We start from the raw sequence: 17,866 nt of genomic DNA, 5'->3' as shown, positions 1-17,866 counted from the left end.
AAATGTGTCTGTTCCCATTACCAATTTGCTTTTGCACAATTTGTATCCCGCCGTTCAGCCACACTTAATTGAATTTCTTCAACTTAACGTGGAGAGTATTGGGAAGAAAGCACATCCCATCAACAGCGCCTCGTACCTATGCGATAATTTGTTTCATTTAAACAGTCGGATTCCCTTGGTCCGCACCAGCTCCAAGTCAGCTGCTATGACACCGGCCGAGACTGCTAGACGCCTTGTCACATGGTGTGGAAACGCGAAAATGTGTTTCCATTACACTTTTATGATTATATTTATATATCCACACGTCTCAAGATCTGTCTCATGATACTTGAAATTAAAATTAAAGTTTGCGTTCGATATTTGTTGGCACAACTATACAATAGAATAATTACATAATGGCCACCAGAGGGTACACTACCATCAAATTTCAGATTCATAGCTCGCTCTGACGTTTATTTCACGCGCCGGAAATGCTGATCTCAGACGTGTTTAACGCTGATGTGTTACAGGAATTAACACGGAGCGATTTTGTCTTCAAGTTTTCAATGCGGCTACATAAACGTAGCAAAGGTGGGTTCGAGGACAGCGTGTTGTAAAGGACACAGTGGAAACGACCACAAGTATATCCCTGAGAGCTAATGGCGGTGAGGTTTCACACGCATGCACTTTTTTTATTCTTTTCTTTGGTGTTCACTGACTCCACTGTCCGACTATAGCGTTAGCGGTGCGCATTCGGGGCATGAAGTAAAATATCACACTTACTTTGGCATATCGTTCATGAATGATATTCCCTATTGTAATTAACATACATCATATGTGGCAAGGCGAGCTGTATTAAATCGGTGACTAGACAACGCCACCTGGTGACTCATACTCTGAGACTTTGAAATATCCAATCACATCAGTTACATAAGGAAAAAATTCGAAATAACCTCCACAGCCAGAACGTGAAAGAAAGTATCAAACTTTATGAAGAGGCAGTTAAAAAACAGGTGCAGACTAAATAAAGGGATGTGGAGTCGTATGGGACATGCCAAAGAAAGGGGAAAACTGGACACGGTATGGGGTTACCACAACAGCGGAAATAAAGATGGGGAACATCCAAAACTACACAGCACCCGTGACACGCTAACCAAAAAGTGAAGAAAGACCACGACCAGGGAACCGCTGCCGCACCGGGGCCCTCGGCACCTGTCAAACAAAAAGAAACGCACACTTAAAACATGCAATTCTGGCGGCCCTATACCACTATAAACAAAATGCAACATTCACCCCCCCAATCAGAAGAACCTGAAACTCAACAATGTCACACTAAGATAAGACAATTTATAAACAAACAAATAACAAACCAAAAGACATGTTTTTATTTTACAGAAAAGAACACAAGAGAAAGAATTATCAAATCAAATTAATCACAGTCTGCAATATTACTAGAAACCATCTGGCATTGTACAGTCAGGATGCCTCGATTGCAACTGTGGGGAAATGCTGCGGGAGCAGTTTCAGCCATCACCCTCCACCCCGAGAGCGCCGGGATTAAAACCAGTGGAAGGAGAGATCCCAGTACTTAAAACCGGAGAAAAGGGGCCGTTTAAGGACCGTGTCTAGTATCCATGAGCCAAGACAACAGCACCAGCAGCAGTAAGGCTGCAAACAGGTGCATGTGTCCAGGAAAGCTCTGCCCAGACTCCACTCGTGATGGTGCAGGAAGTGCACCACGCTCACGAGGAGCACCCGAGGTAGCCCAGCCCCCTGTCACACCACGCTGCTTGTGGCGAAACCCAACGCCACTCTGCACTGAACAAGCACACGCTGCATGCCAACACACACGTGTGTGCCGACTCCAAGGAGGAGGAACAGAAAGAGGAAGTTCCAACCAGGTGTATCTATAGGATAGGCGGATGTCCTGTAATTGATGATCACCATGCCACACTGCCCAAGCAGGAGGGAGCGCGACTCCATATCCTGCCACATATAATTCAAACAAATCTACTCATGAAACATTTTACGTTACAGTATAACTAAACGTGAGATTCCCCACAAAATGAGGATTGCGTTATTTTCAAAAACTCTACGGTGACTGCAAAGACCGAAATACATGGAATGGGACACGTAAACGTCAGGAGAAAATTCAAATTCATCAGGAACCAATGATTCATTTTATGACATGAAATGCTTACATGAAGTTTATTAATGAAACTGATCTTGCCCCCCCCCCTGCAGCCCAAAGGCAAAGTTGGTACGAAGGGAAAGAAGCAGATTTTCGAGGAGAACGAGTCAACCCTCAAGTTCTATACAAGAGTCATTCTGGGAGCTAATGTAAGCATGGATCTTGCATTTGTGTGCCATGAAATGGGAGCATGTCCATCATAGTAAATGTCAGTTGAATGCGTAGTGTAAGATGACGAGCTTTTTCAAGCCGTTTTATTTGTCACTTGTGTAACTCCAATCACTAACTGTAAATAATAACTCTCTTGCACAGGCCATATATGTTGCTGTAAATCTTTTGATCTTCTACAATTCATCTACTTTTTGGACATGGGTAAGTATTGTATTCGAGTGCTGGGCGGATTTTGGGGCAAACTATTCTCCTCAGTGAAAGTTTCTATGTTTCCGCCTTCATACAGCTGTTATTAGCATTTGCGCTAGCTGTCTATATTGGGAGTTACCGCTCCATGTCCACGATGGCCAAACCGGTGTTTGCTGAGGACGGAAGTCTCCTTGACGGAGGAATAGACTTAAACATGGAGCAGGGAATGGCCGAGTAGGTGATCACACCATATTCAACTGTCACCTCACAGGATATTTCTTAACTGTACAGGCAATGTTTGATGTAACGTGTGATTCATATTGATTGTTTTAAATTGTCAGTGTGTAGTGTTAAAAAGGGTTTCAGTGGCAATCAAGCCTTTTTTTTTTCTCTTCTCTCGACCAGGCACCTGAAGGATGTCATCCTGCTCACAGTGTTTGTCCAAGTGCTCAGTTGCATCTCTTCGTATTTTTGGTATCTGTGGTTGCTGGTGAGTCTCTCTACTTAAAAATTACTTCAGATAAATGTATTTTTTTTCCACTCCCATTTTTGCTCGAAACCCATGCACGTTCATCCACATCCTTCTTTTAAAGAGACGTAATGGTGTGCTGTTTGTTTGCCAGGCGCCGGCTCGCGCTGCTCACCTGCTTTGGGTGAACATTCTGGGCCCCTGGTTTTCTGCAGAGAGCCCGTCCGCACCGGAGGAAGTGAACGAGAAGAAGCAGAGAAGACAAGATCGGCGACAGATGAAGAGATTCTGATGCTGCACAGCAAACAAAGCAGTATTTTTTTTATACACAGGATCTATTATAATCCTAAATTATTACCGAGAAGAAGTTTTCTTGTGACATTCAACGCAAATCTGGTCTTGTCATCATGTTATTTCCATGTTTGTTTGCTTCCTGCATGCAATCCAGTTGACTTTGTAAATGACACCGGCTTTGACCTCATGTAAAGCTATTTGGCCTGTTGGCACCTGTACATTTTTCTGATGTGCTGCACTTCAACATCCTCGCCATACACATGAAACTGAGTTCAGTCATATTATACTGCAGGGATGTTTTTGTCTTGAGTTAATTTCTTTTTAATTAAAAAAAGTGACAATACTCGTGCTGTTGTAATTCAATCCATAGTTTTGTTTTTTTTTTATCCTGCAAAGGCCAGGTGGCACAGTGGACTGGACGAGTGGGCTTCCTCCTCATCCAGCCATTTTCTAATGAGCCTATCCTCATGAGGGTTGCGGACATGCTGGAGCCTATCCGATACACCCTGAGGCAGTGGGCAGGGTACACCCGAACTGGTTGCCAACTAATCACAGAGACAACCAAGTTCAAGGAAACCGTAGTATAGGCACAGGGAGGCCGAAGCCCGAATCGGACCCTGCACCTCTGCACTGTGAGGCAGATGTACTAACCAATCGATCAACGTGCTACTTGGTTTCCTCTAATATTCCAGAAACCTTCAAGGGGATAGAAGACTAAAAATTGTTCATAGGTCTGAGTTGTTGTCTATGCGTATGTTCTTTGCGGTTTATCTGCCTCTCACTCCGCTTGTTAAGTTTCAGCATCATTCAAAGTTCCTTGAGGTCATCGGGATAAAAGAAAAGAATTCAGACACTGACAGCCACAGCATTTTGTCATCACTTTAATTTGCACTACGAAGTACAGTACTAGTCATACACCTCTTCATGTTCAAAGCTATTGTTACACTTGCTATATTTTGAGTGTAACATTAAAAAAGTGACACTGATGGCGAAAGAAAAATTCTGAAACATTCATATTGCTGATCTTAATCTGACAATTTAAAGGAAAGCCAACTGTTTGCACAATCCTAAAGAATCATTGTAACTTGTACAAACAGGACACCACACCATTCCCAATTCCCTTCCAGTTTCAGTAGCATGACCGAGGTTGCATACTCAGTTGTTCTCAACAGTTTACTGACGAGATACTGCAGGTGACACGCGGACCGCTCCATTTTGGAGGCCCAAACATAGATATGGTTTACGAACCCCTTAAATTAGGTTATTTCAAATGTTTCAAGGGTCAGGTGATGAGAAATGTTTGTGTTTAATTAAATGTTATGTTTTCTGTAATTTATTAGTGGACAATATGGGATCATATTTACAGAGGTGGGCATTCCGTCAGCAGTGACTGTTCAAAATCTCAAAATGGTGCGATAATCTTGACCTCAAATGCGCTTGTCTATAATGTTCTTTTTAATCTCCTGCGACAACTCTCTCCTTCGTTTCCTCTTGTCAATGTTTAGCGTGGTACACACATTGTCACCAAACAACAGTGACTTCTTGTCATCCTTAAAATAGGGCGACTGATTCCAAGTTTGAAGACTGTGATGCTAGTTTGAGGACATACCTTGATTGAACATGTCCCTACGGTCAATTTATTTTCATTTTTTCTTATCTATGTCTACACCTGTTTCATGAGTTTGTTTTTTTAAATAATTTTGTTAAAACAAAAATCAAAAGCAGTGTCTGGTTTTCATTGGTTAATTTTAATTTAGTTTTGGATGTGTTTTTATTTTCGTTAGATTCAATTTCTTTCCATGACCACTGTGGATTTTTAGTTAAAAGAGGGGTACCAACAATTTTGTCCCTGTGTGTGTGTGTGTGTGTGTGTGTGTGTGTGTGTGTGTGTGTGTGTGTGTGTGCGCGCGCGCGTGCGTGTGTGTATTGAGAGAAGACACGTCTGGTCAAACTGTATAGAAATTATGGAAATAGTGAGCTTTTTTGCCCAATATGTTTTGCTATTTTTCTTGTAGCTGTCAAAATCAGGGTATGAGTCATTTTTGCTTCAATTGTATGTATGGTAAATACATTTTTAAATCTATTTTACTGTAGTTGATCTTTTTTTTCTTTTGACTAATTAAAGAACACCAGTCAGTCATTTGATGAATGGCAATAGTTCAGTCTGTTTGAGACCTGCTTTGAACCTAAAAAAGAAAAGGAAAGACAAAGACAGAACCAAAGTGACTCAAGCCACTCACGAGTTGATGTTGAGCAACGAAATCAAACCACCAACAGCTCAAGATGCGACACTGTCTGTGCACCCATTTGCTTGTCCATGTGTGTGTGTGTGTTTGGGTATGGGTGATGAGTACATTTCTAAATTGTGAGCCTGTTAAATGTTTCTCAGTGTTCTAAATGTAAACAAAGAGTGTCCATCATTGCATTCTGAATGCAAACAGAGGGAGGAGGCTGGTGAAACTCATATCCATCCGCACTATAATTACAGATTTCTCTTGGAATTACATATGTAGCCTACTACCTACAGTTGCAGTCCTTCCACTTGGGTGGAAAGTTGATCGCTGTCAGAAAATAAAAATACCAACAAAACCAAAACTCAAGTTAATCCAACCCATGCATACAGTCATTCGAATAAGCTAATTTTAGCTACGGCTGTTCTTCTCCAGAAACATTTCCAGGATGACTGATTTTACTTTGTCTGTGTCCTGCCCTGTGGTCCTATACTGTCTCTATTACAGGGTTGTAAACAAAGTTACCAAAATGAGAGCAGTGCTGCATTCAGTTGTCAGGGCCAATCCCACATGTGGCCTGTGAGAGGGACCAGGATTCAGTATAATTTAGCACTGGGGCCACTCACACGCATGTTTCCCGAACCCCCGCAAAAATCACACACACACACACACACACACACACACACACACACACACATATATATATATTGTGTGTGTGTGTGTGTGTGTGTGTGTGTGTGTGTGTGTGTGTGTGCGCGTGTGCGTGTATAATAGTGAGCCTTTTTTAATATTTCAACCCACGGCCACGGAGCTTGAAAAAATTTGTATTTTCCAAAACCAAGGCCTTACTTGAGCCAATATCATAAATTATATCTTCAATAAAACGTACACACAAATTTATGCTCTTCCCCCCACTTTCCATTTCGTACTGTTGGAGTGCAACACTGAGTGAGATGAATCCTGGGATAATTTATAGCATGTGAGAGTCCTTCTTGGCTGTCGACTTGAAGCTGGGGAGAAGAGCAAAGGGAGAGCGTCTCATGAACCACGGATGGCAGTGAAAAAGGGTTTCTACTGACAAGATGAAATAAGGGAGTTGAACATGCATTCCATTTACAAAGCTTGCCTCGGATTCTTCTCAAAAAGGGCTTCAACTGATGTAGTTGATTCAAGATGAACAAAAAACATACAATAAGCATGCAGCCTCGACAATAGATTAGATTAGATTAGATATCCAAGCATGCAGCCTCGACAATACGAGAGCTACACTAAATATTCTGCCTTCACAAAGGTAAGACAACTTTGTTTTGAGTGACACGGCCAATTAATCAAATAATGTTTATTATTGCAGTTTGTCTTCAGTGCATAATGTGAACTAAAGCTGGACTTTTACAAGCTGAGCCGTTTGTCTGGTTGAACCTAAAAGAAAGTGACCTTCCCATTTGAGATCGCTTTAGACCTGCGGCACACCAGACATAACAGGAAATTGGGGGCCATTCGGGCATTGGTGGAGCCTTTGACCTTTGAACTACAGCAATCTTTGTCTTTGAAGTCTGCGGAGAGAATCACAAGCAATTACAAGCTGTGCAGAGTGTGTTCCCTTCAACATTTCACCCCCCCCGCCCCCCCCCCTATGTAAACAGAATCGGAGCTGAGATTATGTTTGGCAACGTGTGGGTGTTGGCTTCTTCAAGTTCATCAAGCCCTACTGCATTTTAACCTTGTTTTCACAATGGAGCACACTGACCCAAGCCCCCCAAGGGTAATACTTTGACAAAAAATAAAAAAATTGTGTGACATCAAACCACAGCTGACTTCCCAGTTTAATTGGATAATCTTGCTTCTGATGTAAAAATGTGTGTGTCCGGCTTGGCAGCACACCCAGCTTGCTCATCGTCACCTTAAAAGGAAACTGTGAACAAGCCAGGCTGCATTTGTGTGTGTAGTTAACTTCAAGTTGTAAAATAAGCATTTCCCAAAGAATACATCAACGCTGTGCAAGAGGTGCTATTTCATAAAGACGAAAGATGCAACGGTACATCTCTCATTGCATATTAGGTTCAGTGAAGGCTTTGCATTGACTTTCGGTTTGAATTTGAGTAGGAATGGTTCTCTCTATTTTCAAAGACACACTAACACACACCAAATATTGCAACTCTGTTAAGATAAATCAGCATTAACCGCCCCCCCCCCACCCCTCGTGCTACCGTTAAGGATTTAAATTTCCTTGGTTGTTGGTCTTTTAGTCAAATAAATAAATAAGAGCTCACTGGTGAACGACCACAGCCATTAGTCGTGGCAGTGGCGCCACTGTCCACATGATTGCAGCCTGACCGAGAGCTGTGAGAGGAACCGGCTTCATCACACCACGGTTCCCTTCCCCTTCCTTTGTTTTCATCCGGTTTCCTTCCTCGTTTTCTTCGATACTGTTCCCCCACGTGTAAGTCCAAACAAAAAAACAATACTGTGAAAGTTAACGTACTACATATACAAATACAGATGACCTTTACGCTCCGGATCTGGTGGTTCACTATTTAGTAGGATCACAATGATTGATGGTCTATTGAAATTCTAACTTCTTTCATTATCTTGAAGCGGCCAGCGATGAACACGATCCACAAGGGCTGAAATACCAATTCTGATCTGAAATCCAGCATCTGTAGGTACAACAACAGACTCTCAAGCTAACACTCTGAGACCTTTTTCTTTGGGATTGTTTCAAGGAGCAAGTGTACTTTACCAAACCAAATATTTCAAATGAACTTGAAGGGCTAATATAATAAGGCTTCCATTTCACCTGAGTTTCTGATGTAATCCAGAAGCTGGTAACAAATTCACAAACTGGAATATAAATAAAACAATAAAAACTCATGCTAAACGCAAAATGCTTCTTCTGATTTCTTTTTCTTGTAAAAACGTAATTTCCGGCCAAAATTATTCAAATGTTGCAGCCAGCTTTGCGCTTTGCTTTGACCCAGCAGTGAGCGTGAGAGTCAGACTCACAAAGATGGAGGAAGAAAAATAAACAGGTCGGCTTTCAAAAAACGTGCACGGAAATTCACTGAAAGGGTGTCGGAGTGAAGGTTCAAAGGGTTGGTGGAGCGTTAGATCTGAACTGTGAGAGTGCAGAATGACTCAAGGTTATCGACACTCTCTGATGCCACAAACCCAGCGGACGAGGATGGGCGTGTGCTCACCTGAGACTCGCTGACAAGGAAAGGTTGGGTTCAAGGCTTCTTGACCTGCCTGCCTATTATGTCGTGAAAATCAATCCATCAATAGAGTGCACAATGGATAAGGTTGTTTTGTTGCTCTTGTGCGTGGCTGCACTACAAACTACACTCACATTATATAATCGTCTCAGGGACACCTGCAAAATAAAATGAGCATTACACTATACCGTATATTATGATATGTTTCTATTAACTGGAGTCTCTCTTTCTCGATAGATAGATAGATAGATAGATAGATAGATAGATAGATAGATAGATAGATAGATAGATAGATAGATAGATAGATAGATAGATAGATAGATAGATAGATAGATTTTTTTTTCATGAAAAGAAAGATCTGTGCCTGCACTGGCTGGCAAGCGTCTTAACTGACGTTTGAAGCTGTTTGGCCGCATGGGGGCGACAAAAACAGCTCAAACGCTTCAACAAATAACCTACCCTCATCCATCCTAAATCTGAGCCGTTTAAACTACAATTTTGTGTGCGCTCTGGTCTCCAAAAATCAAAGAACATTTTGAAAAATACCACAAAATGAAGAGAATACACTATTGGGAAAAATATAGCAGTAATGATAATTAGGTTGTAAATGGAGGTCACTGCTTCTGTTTGTTTTCATCAACAGAGAAGTCATTGCTGCAGCCCTCACTGATCACTACAGGTTATGTCCAAATCACTATTTTTGAACATAAGGGTGACTTCTAAACATGAATATTTTATCTGCCCATTGTTACAAACATTTGTAGAGGGCAGACTGGCATGGGTCCAGAATTATAGCAGGACATTATATGCAGCAGCCTTCCATGTTTTCATAAGAGGGCCTCTGAGTCTTTCCAGTCCGGCCTATAAGAGGCTGGGAGCATTTGCATGAGCATGTTTATGTATGCGTGTGTGGGTCAACTGCCGCCTTGGTGGGGCAGCACAGAGTCTGTCATGTCTTGAGGAGGGCCATTAGGGGAGTGATGAAGGTGATGACATGCTGTTCCTTTGGCCCCCAGACTCCTCACTGCTGCCGCTGGGGCTGTGGGGAGCCTCCAGGTCTGCTCCCGGACAGACATGGAGCCGCAAGGACGGCGTTTATTTTGGGAGGCGGCTTGGTGCTGGACACACTGTCTGCACTCCTGATAGCCTCTGTACACCCCACCCATCTCTTCCCACACTCAAAACACACACACACCTTATCACTACCACTCATGCAACAATGTTTTCGTTGGGCGACTGGAATGACAAAGATTCTGTTCAAGAGTCGGTTCACTCAAAGTGGACACAAACCATGCAGCTCAACTGGAATATATGCAGAAGAGATTATTTTCGTGCCGATGCAAGCCTCGATGTACTTTTTTGGGGACTCGGTTCATCTCTCTGCACCATTCTGGCTGAATTGGTGTACCAAAGGCATTCTCTTTTACATACGCCTGGCGCACCAGACAATTTGGTGGCTGAAAGTAGACTAAACTTTATGTCTGCTGGAACCACGTCGAGCTATTGGCACGGATTGTGTCATGGGATTTTGGTGATTGTAATACACCTCAATCTTGATATATTTCACTTTTATGGCAACATTTTCAACATATGGGTGTGACGATGATGTGTTCAACGAGATGTAATGTGTGTATTTTACTGTTGGACAACTAGGACAACACAAAGAAACACAACGCAACAATGCAAAACTATGCAAGGTGTCGACCAAAAACAAGGCACACAGTGGTATGTTATCCCACAATTTTTCCAAAAAGTGTACTTATGCAAGTTTTTTTCGAGCCCCGTGTGCACATAAGCAGAAACACACGCGCGTGTAGTGAATATTTCTGAGAGATCTAGTGATTTACAGTTTGAGAGGAGACATGCCATGCCGGTGACATTTAAAACAAACGTTCTACTGAGTATTTTTAATGCACAAGAAGTGGGAGATTATTTTAACTGCCCGAGGGATTATCTGCTTTCTTCCAACCCTTCTGCCATTCCCGGTGGTGGCGTTGTGGGCATTATGTCCAGAATGCGAGTGAAGTCCATGCTCGTAAATTAAGCCTCTGAGACACCGGACCAAAACAGTACTCTCATCTTTGTGCGGACAGCATTGTTGCACAAGTGTGTATGTAGCGAGTTAACAACATGGCATGATGCTGTCTGCTAAACTCCCTTCTCCTAATTGTAATTTGCGTCATCAAAAGACCATTCTGCGCTGCATCTTTCCCATTAAAAGTGGAGTCTCACTCAGTAGACTTATTTCAAGGCCTTCCTGTGTGGAGTTTGCATGTTCTCCCCATGCCTGCGTGGGTTTTGTCCTGGTACTCCAGTTTCCTCCCGCTTTCAAAAAACACGCGTGGCAGGTTAACATTCTAAATCACGGGTGGTCAAACTTTTTTGACCGAAGATCGACTTTTGAAGCGACCAACTTCCCGCGATTGACCTGATTATGCACATGCATGTGCAAGCATATACACAAGCATGCATGAACACACACGGGCGGCAAGCAATGCACACATGCGCATATGCACGCACGCACGCCACCATGAGCAACTGCCGAACGGGCGCTAACATGAACGAAACTGAAACACACAGACACACAAATCTTTCTTGCCCCCTCGTTTCCTCCTCCCACCCCTCGTGGTCGACTTGGGACCAGTCCGCGGTACGTCTCCCGGTCGAGCGCGGTCGACGTATTGGGCACCCCTGCTCTAAATTATTCCTAGATGTGAGTACGAGCACGGATGGTTGTTTGTCTCTGTGCGCCCTGCGATTGGCTGGCAACCAGTTCAGGGTGTTCCCCACCTACTGCCCGAAGACAGCTGGGATAGGCTCCAGCATGCCCCGGGACCCTTGTGAGAAAAAGTGGGTCAGAAAATGAAGGGATGGATGTCTGGAAATTATACGGCTCTATTTTTTCGGGATTAATGCTGTCCATTCGGGGTAGCTATGTGTGTATATCATTGCACATTCTCGTCCAAAGTTCACCCATGTTACGATTGTCTAGTGACGTGTTTAACTCATTCAGTACCAGCCAGTTCTAGACCCCATTTTTTTTTTTGTTTTACCCTAAGTCTTGGAAAAATTGAAAAAAAATAATTATCTGGGGTTGAACGTGTGGAGTATATATATATAAATATGTCTTTGGGAGTGAATGAGTTAATTGAGCATGGCAGCCAGCTATTTTATTTCTAAAATCATTGTCATGATGCCAAATGACACATATTAACAATTATGTTTTTGGGGGATTTTGGATGGGGAGAAAGGTGCACATTTCTCTCCATCCAAAATTGTTACTGTGTGATGTCAATGTGTGATACTTAATGTGTTTTGTCGACAGAAATTGTTTCAGAGGAAGGTAATTGCAACCACCTGGGAATGGCCAAGTGCAACTCGTACCTGATTGGCCCGGAGCTCAGGTGAGCTCCTTTTAAAAGGGGATTGAAGCAGTCACTGCGGGCTGGACAGCTTGCAGAGCATTGGTACATGTGTTCCGCCAAAACTGCTTAGCTGTTTCCAATTGCAATAAAGAAAATGGGAAAATCTCCTTCCTGTATCCTGGCTGAATTGACTTTTTATTCCTTTTTCCACATGGACTGCTGTTTCGCTGCATGATAATCGTTTTTATTTATCGTTTAACTTAACTTTTTACTGCTGCGAATGGTGTACTATTCCTTTAGTTTTGGTCATTATGGGTTGTGCAGCTAAGTATGTTTTAAGGTGGAGCATATTACTTAATTTGGAGTACATTAATGATATTAAAAAATCATTTAAAAATACATAACTAACAAGATACACTTCAATTAGTTGAAGTGTATCCCGCTTTACGATCTAACAGTTGTGTTCTAATAGACAACCCTATTCCAATGAAGTTGAGATGAAGTTGAACATAAATAAAGAATACAATGATTTGCAAATAATCTTCAATCTATATTTAACCGAACACACTAAAAATACAATACATTTAATGCTCAAACTGATAAAGTTTATTGTTTTTAGCAAATAATCATGACCTTTGAAGTTTTTAGCTGCAACACCACTGGGTTACATCACATTTTCTTTTTAACAACATTCAATAAACAACCGAGGATACTCATTGTTGGAGCATTTTAGGTGGAATTATTTTCCATTCTTGCTTGATGTATAGCTTCGGCTGTTTAACAGTCTGTGTTGTCGTATTTTACGCTTCATAATGCACCACAAATTATCAATGGGATACAGGTCTGGACTGCAGGCAGGCCAGTCAAGTACTCGCTATCTTTTACTCCGAAGCCATGCTGTTGTAACACATGCAGAATGTGTCTTGGCAGTATCTTTCTGAAATAAGCAGGAGCGCTCATGAAAAAGACATTGCTTAGATGGCAGCATCTGTTTCTCCAAAATACCTTTCAGCATTAATAGTGCCATCACAGATGGGTGAGTTACCCATGCCATTGGCATTACACTAACAAATCCCCACGGCATCACAGATGCTGGCTTTTGAACTTTACATCCATAGCAGTCTGGATGGTTCTTTTCTCTTTGGCCAGGAGGACACAAGTCCACAATTTCCAAAAACTATTTGAAATGTTGACTCATCAGACCACAGAACACTTTCCCACTTTGCATCAGTCCATCTTAGATCAGCTTGGGCCCAGCAAGCCAGCAGCGTTTCTGGGTGCTGTTGATGAATGGCTTTTACTTTGTGGAGGAGAGTTTTAAGTTGCAGTTACGGATGCAGCGCCGAGCTGTATTTAGTGACGTTGGTTTTATGAACCTTTTGATGATACTGAGGAACATTGTCCTTAAACTGTTTGATTATTTTCTCAGACAGACATTTACAAAGAGGTGAACCTCGCCCCATTTTTGCTTGTGAATGACTGAGTATATCTGGGAAGCTCTTTTTATACCCAGTCATAGGACCCACCTGTTCCCAGTGAGTCTGTTCACCTGTGAGATGTTTCAACCCGGTGTTTGATGATGTTGATCCTTCTGCTGCGGAAGTCTCTCGCTGGTCATGTGTAGGCATCATTGCTGGTGACTACACTCGGTTCGAGGCACAAGACTGGAGACGTTTCTTTTATTTTTCTGTGTGTCGCTACCACTGAGTCGCTCAACACCTGACGTGCCTCAGTGCATCGTCACTGCCAAAAGCGAACTGCCGGGAAGCTCCACCCCCTTTATTTATATACACCCCAGAACATGGTGTCCTTCCACACAAAGTAGTGCCACACATTGGAACAACAGTGATAGTGGCATACATCGTACCCAACACCCCCACTCGATGGTGCCACATGCACTAACATTGCATTAGTTACCGAACATATAGGGTTTAAACTTTTCAATTTTTGCCCTTGTAGCAGATTTAGTAAACACGTCTGCTACCATGCTATCTGTTGGACAATACATCAGAACAATTCTTTTCAGCAAAACATTGGACCTGATGAAATGGTATTTAATGTCCACATGCTTGCTCCTTTGGCGATACACTGGGTTCTTTGCAAGGCGTATCGTTCCCTGATTGTCCTCGAATATCTTCGTGGATTGTTCAAATCCTGGATGGAAGTCTTTCAAAACTTGTGTAAGATATAGTGCCTCCTGAATAGTAGCCGCCAGTGCAACATATTCAGCCTCACAAGTTGAAAGTGCAACTGTCTGTTGTTTCTTTGTCTTCCATGAGACAATAGCACCCCCTTGTGACAGACTAAAGCAATAGCCTGTGGTGCTCTTTCTGTCCTCTTTATCATTTGCCCAGTCGGCATCGGAGTAGCCTACCAACTCTAATTGTGCGTCACTCTTTTTGTAACATAGCACTTGGTTCTTAGTTCCTTTTAGGGGGATTTTGGATGGGGAGAAAGGTGCACATTTCTCTCCATCCAAAATTGTTACTGTGTGATGTCAATGTGTGATACTTTATGTGTTTTGTCGACAGAAATTGTTTCAGAGGAAGGTAATTGCAACCACCTGGGAATGGCCAAGTGCAACTCGTACCTGATTGGCCCGGAGCTCAGGGGAGCTCCTTTTAAAAGGGGATTGAAGCAGTCACTGCGGGCTGGACAGCTTGCAGAGCATTGGTACATGTGTTCCGCCAAAACTGCTTAGCTGTTTCCAATTGCAATAAAGAAAATGGGAAAATCTCCTTCCTGTATCCTGGCTGAATTGACTTTTTATTCCTTTTTCCACATGGACTGCTGTTTCGCTGCATGATAATCGTTTTTATTTATCGTTTAACTTAACTTTTTACTGCTGCGAATGGTGTACTATTCCTTTAGTTTTGGTCATTATGGGTTGTGCAGCTAAGTATGTTTTAAGGTGGAGCATATTACTTAATTTGGAGTACATTAATGATATTAAAAAATCATTTAAAAATACATAACTAACAAGATACACTTCAATTAGTTGAAGTGTATCCCGCTTTACGATCTAACAGTTGTGTTCTAATAGACAACCCTATTCCAATGAAGTTGAGATGAAGTTGAACATAAATAAAGAATACAATGATTTGCAAATAATCTTCAATCTATATTTAACTGAACACACTAAAAATACAATACATTTAATGCTCAAACTGATAAAGTTTATTGTTTTTAGCAAATAATAATGACCTTTGAAGTTTTTAGCTGCAACACCACTGGGTTACATCACATTTTCTTTTTAACAACATTCAATAAACAACCGAGGATACTCATTGTTGGAGCATTTTAGGTGGAATTATTTTCCATTCTTGCTTGATGTATAGCTTCGGCTGTTTAACAGTCTGTGTTGTCGTATTTTACGCTTCATAATGCACCACAAATTATCAATGGGATACAGGTCTGGACTGCAGGCAGGCCAGTCAAGTACTCGCTATCTTTTACTCCGAAGCCATGCTGTTGTAACACATGCAGAATGTGTCTTGGCAGTATCTTTCTGAAATAAGCAGGAGCGCTCATGAAAAAGACATTGCTTAGATGGCAGCATCTGTTTCTCCAAAATACCTTTCAGCATTAATAGTGCCATCACAGATGGGTGAGTTACCCATGCCATTGGCATTACACTAACAAATCCCCACGGCATCACAGATGCTGGCTTTTGAACTTTACATCCATAGCAGTCTGGATGGTTCTTTTCTCTTTGGCCAGGAGGACACAAGTCCACAATTTCCAAAAACTATTTGAAATGTTGACTCATCAGACCACAGAACACTTTCCCACTTTGCATCAGTCCATCTTAGATCAGCTTGGGCCCAGCAAGCCAGCAGCGTTTCTGGGTGCTGTTGATGAATGGCTTTTACTTTGTGGAGGAGAGTTTTAAGTTGCAGTTACGGATGCAGCGCCGAGCTGTATTTAGTGACGTTGGTTTTATGAACCTTTTGATGATACTGAGGAACATTGTCCTTAAACTGTTTGATTATTTTCTCAGACAGACATTTACAAAGAGGTGAACCTCGCCCCATTTTTGCTTGTGAATGACTGAGTATATCTGGGAAGCTCTTTTTATACCCAGTCATAGGACCCACCTGTTCCCAGTGAGTCTGTTCACCTGTGAGATGTTTCAACCCGGTGTTTGATGAGCATTTCACAACTTTCTCAGTCTTTTTTTTCACCTGCCCCAGATTTTTAAAAACGTTTTGCAGCCATAAAATTCTCAGTTATGAATATTTGCTAAAAACAATAAAGTTTATGAGATTGAACATTGAATATCCTGTCTTTGTAGTGTATTCATTTAAATTCTGATTGAACATGATTTACGAATTATTGTATTCATATTTCTTTTGTGTTTAACACATCACAACTTCATTGGAATTGGTTTTGTATACGAGTGTATTTTATTTTGTTGTATTTATTATACCGGTAATCTTTTTTAGCGCTGATGTACAGTCCGACAGCATATCATGTACCAAAGGATCCTGAAAGCTCTTTCTAAGATTGTGGTAAATGAATGAGATTGCCACATTTTAGCAGAATTTTTGTCTTTACTGAATTGGTTCTTGTGATGACTACAATGTTTTTCCCCTTGAAGCAGAGCAGGATGTTAAGACTTTTAAAGAGTTGAGAAACTTGAAACCGTTTGCGCCACTAGTCACTGCGTCTCTCCGCCGCCAAAGCGTCTAGACTGGCACATGATGACGGGAATCAGCCAATGGCTCCACAGCTCCACACGCACACACACACACCCACACACACCCACACTCACACGCGCGCGCTGAGTGTGTGCGTGCGAGAGAGAGAGAGAGAGAGAGAGAGAGAGAGAGAGAGAGAGAGAGAGAGAGAGAGAGAGCGCAAACGAGACGCGCGCGCATACACACGCACACACACGCTTACACTTACACGCACACACACACGCGCGCACGCACACGCGAGCACACACGCGCGAGTCAGGAGACTTCAAAATAAAAGCACTAGCTACAAGTCGGTCTTATTGTAACTAGCACCTCAGGGATAAATGTATCTCCATCGAGACCAGGGGTCGGCAACATTTTACACCGAAAAGACCAATTTTGACCCAGTTTCCACGGAAAAGACAACACTGGAAGCCGCAAACACCTTTTGACACCACAATTAACACATTTTGAGCGCTTACAATAAATAAAGAAAAACTGCAGAGTTGAAAGTATCTTTCAAATGAATTAAAAAGCTGAACTTCGAGAAAACTTCTAGAGCTAAATTTCGAGCAAACAAAATGAGCAGTCATCCTTTCGGAACGTGTAGCGGAGCCTTGGCCTGAATTTAAAAATACAACTGAAAAAAAGAGCAGTATTTCACTGAACAATGAATATTTATTTTCCCTACTGAATGGGACTTCTGCATACAGTGTCGGTAAATCAGGGCTGTAGGAAGTCATCATCTTTACGCAGGTGTTTGTTTTTAACATTGTTCATGGTGGAGAATAGATGCTCTCATGCATCTGTAGATGCGAAGATCGACAGGACTCCAAATGCCTATTTTGTACGCCAATTTGCAGGGCTGTCAGAGAGTGTGATGTATATTTTGAGCGACAAAAAACTAATACAATATGTAAATTATTTTATTGTAATATTTTTTCAATCGGACACTTGTAATTTATTTTTCCAAGCCACGCAGAGCCGAGTCATTAGGATGACAGAGCTGTATATGGCTATGGAGCTGCAGATTGCAGACCACCGATCTACATTGTATTTGCCGTTTTGAAATCAATGGCACACACA

At 42.0% G+C, this 17,866-nt stretch overlaps 1 protein-coding gene across 1 annotated transcript; it reads left to right on the top strand.

The window, feature by feature from the left end:
* The first annotated feature begins 454 nt into the window (after positions 1-454).
* Positions 455-3,636, top strand: tmem208 (transmembrane protein 208). The gene is made up of 6 exons (XM_019867594.1): positions 455-644; positions 2,224-2,319; positions 2,483-2,542; positions 2,628-2,764; positions 2,936-3,020; positions 3,154-3,636. The coding sequence occupies exons 1-6, from the start codon at positions 639-641 to the stop codon at positions 3,289-3,291; spliced, it is 522 nt and encodes a 173-aa protein (XP_019723153.1). The 5' UTR covers positions 455-638; the 3' UTR covers positions 3,292-3,636.
* The last annotated feature ends 14,230 nt before the right edge of the window (positions 3,637-17,866 follow it).

This window comes from Hippocampus comes, unplaced genomic scaffold (assembly GCF_001891065.2).
Source record: "Hippocampus comes isolate QL1 unplaced genomic scaffold, H_comes_QL1_v1.1 scaffold2, whole genome shotgun sequence".
Taxonomy (NCBI): Eukaryota; Metazoa; Chordata; class Actinopteri; order Syngnathiformes; family Syngnathidae; genus Hippocampus; species Hippocampus comes.
This window is presented reverse-complemented; position numbering and strand designations above follow the sequence as displayed.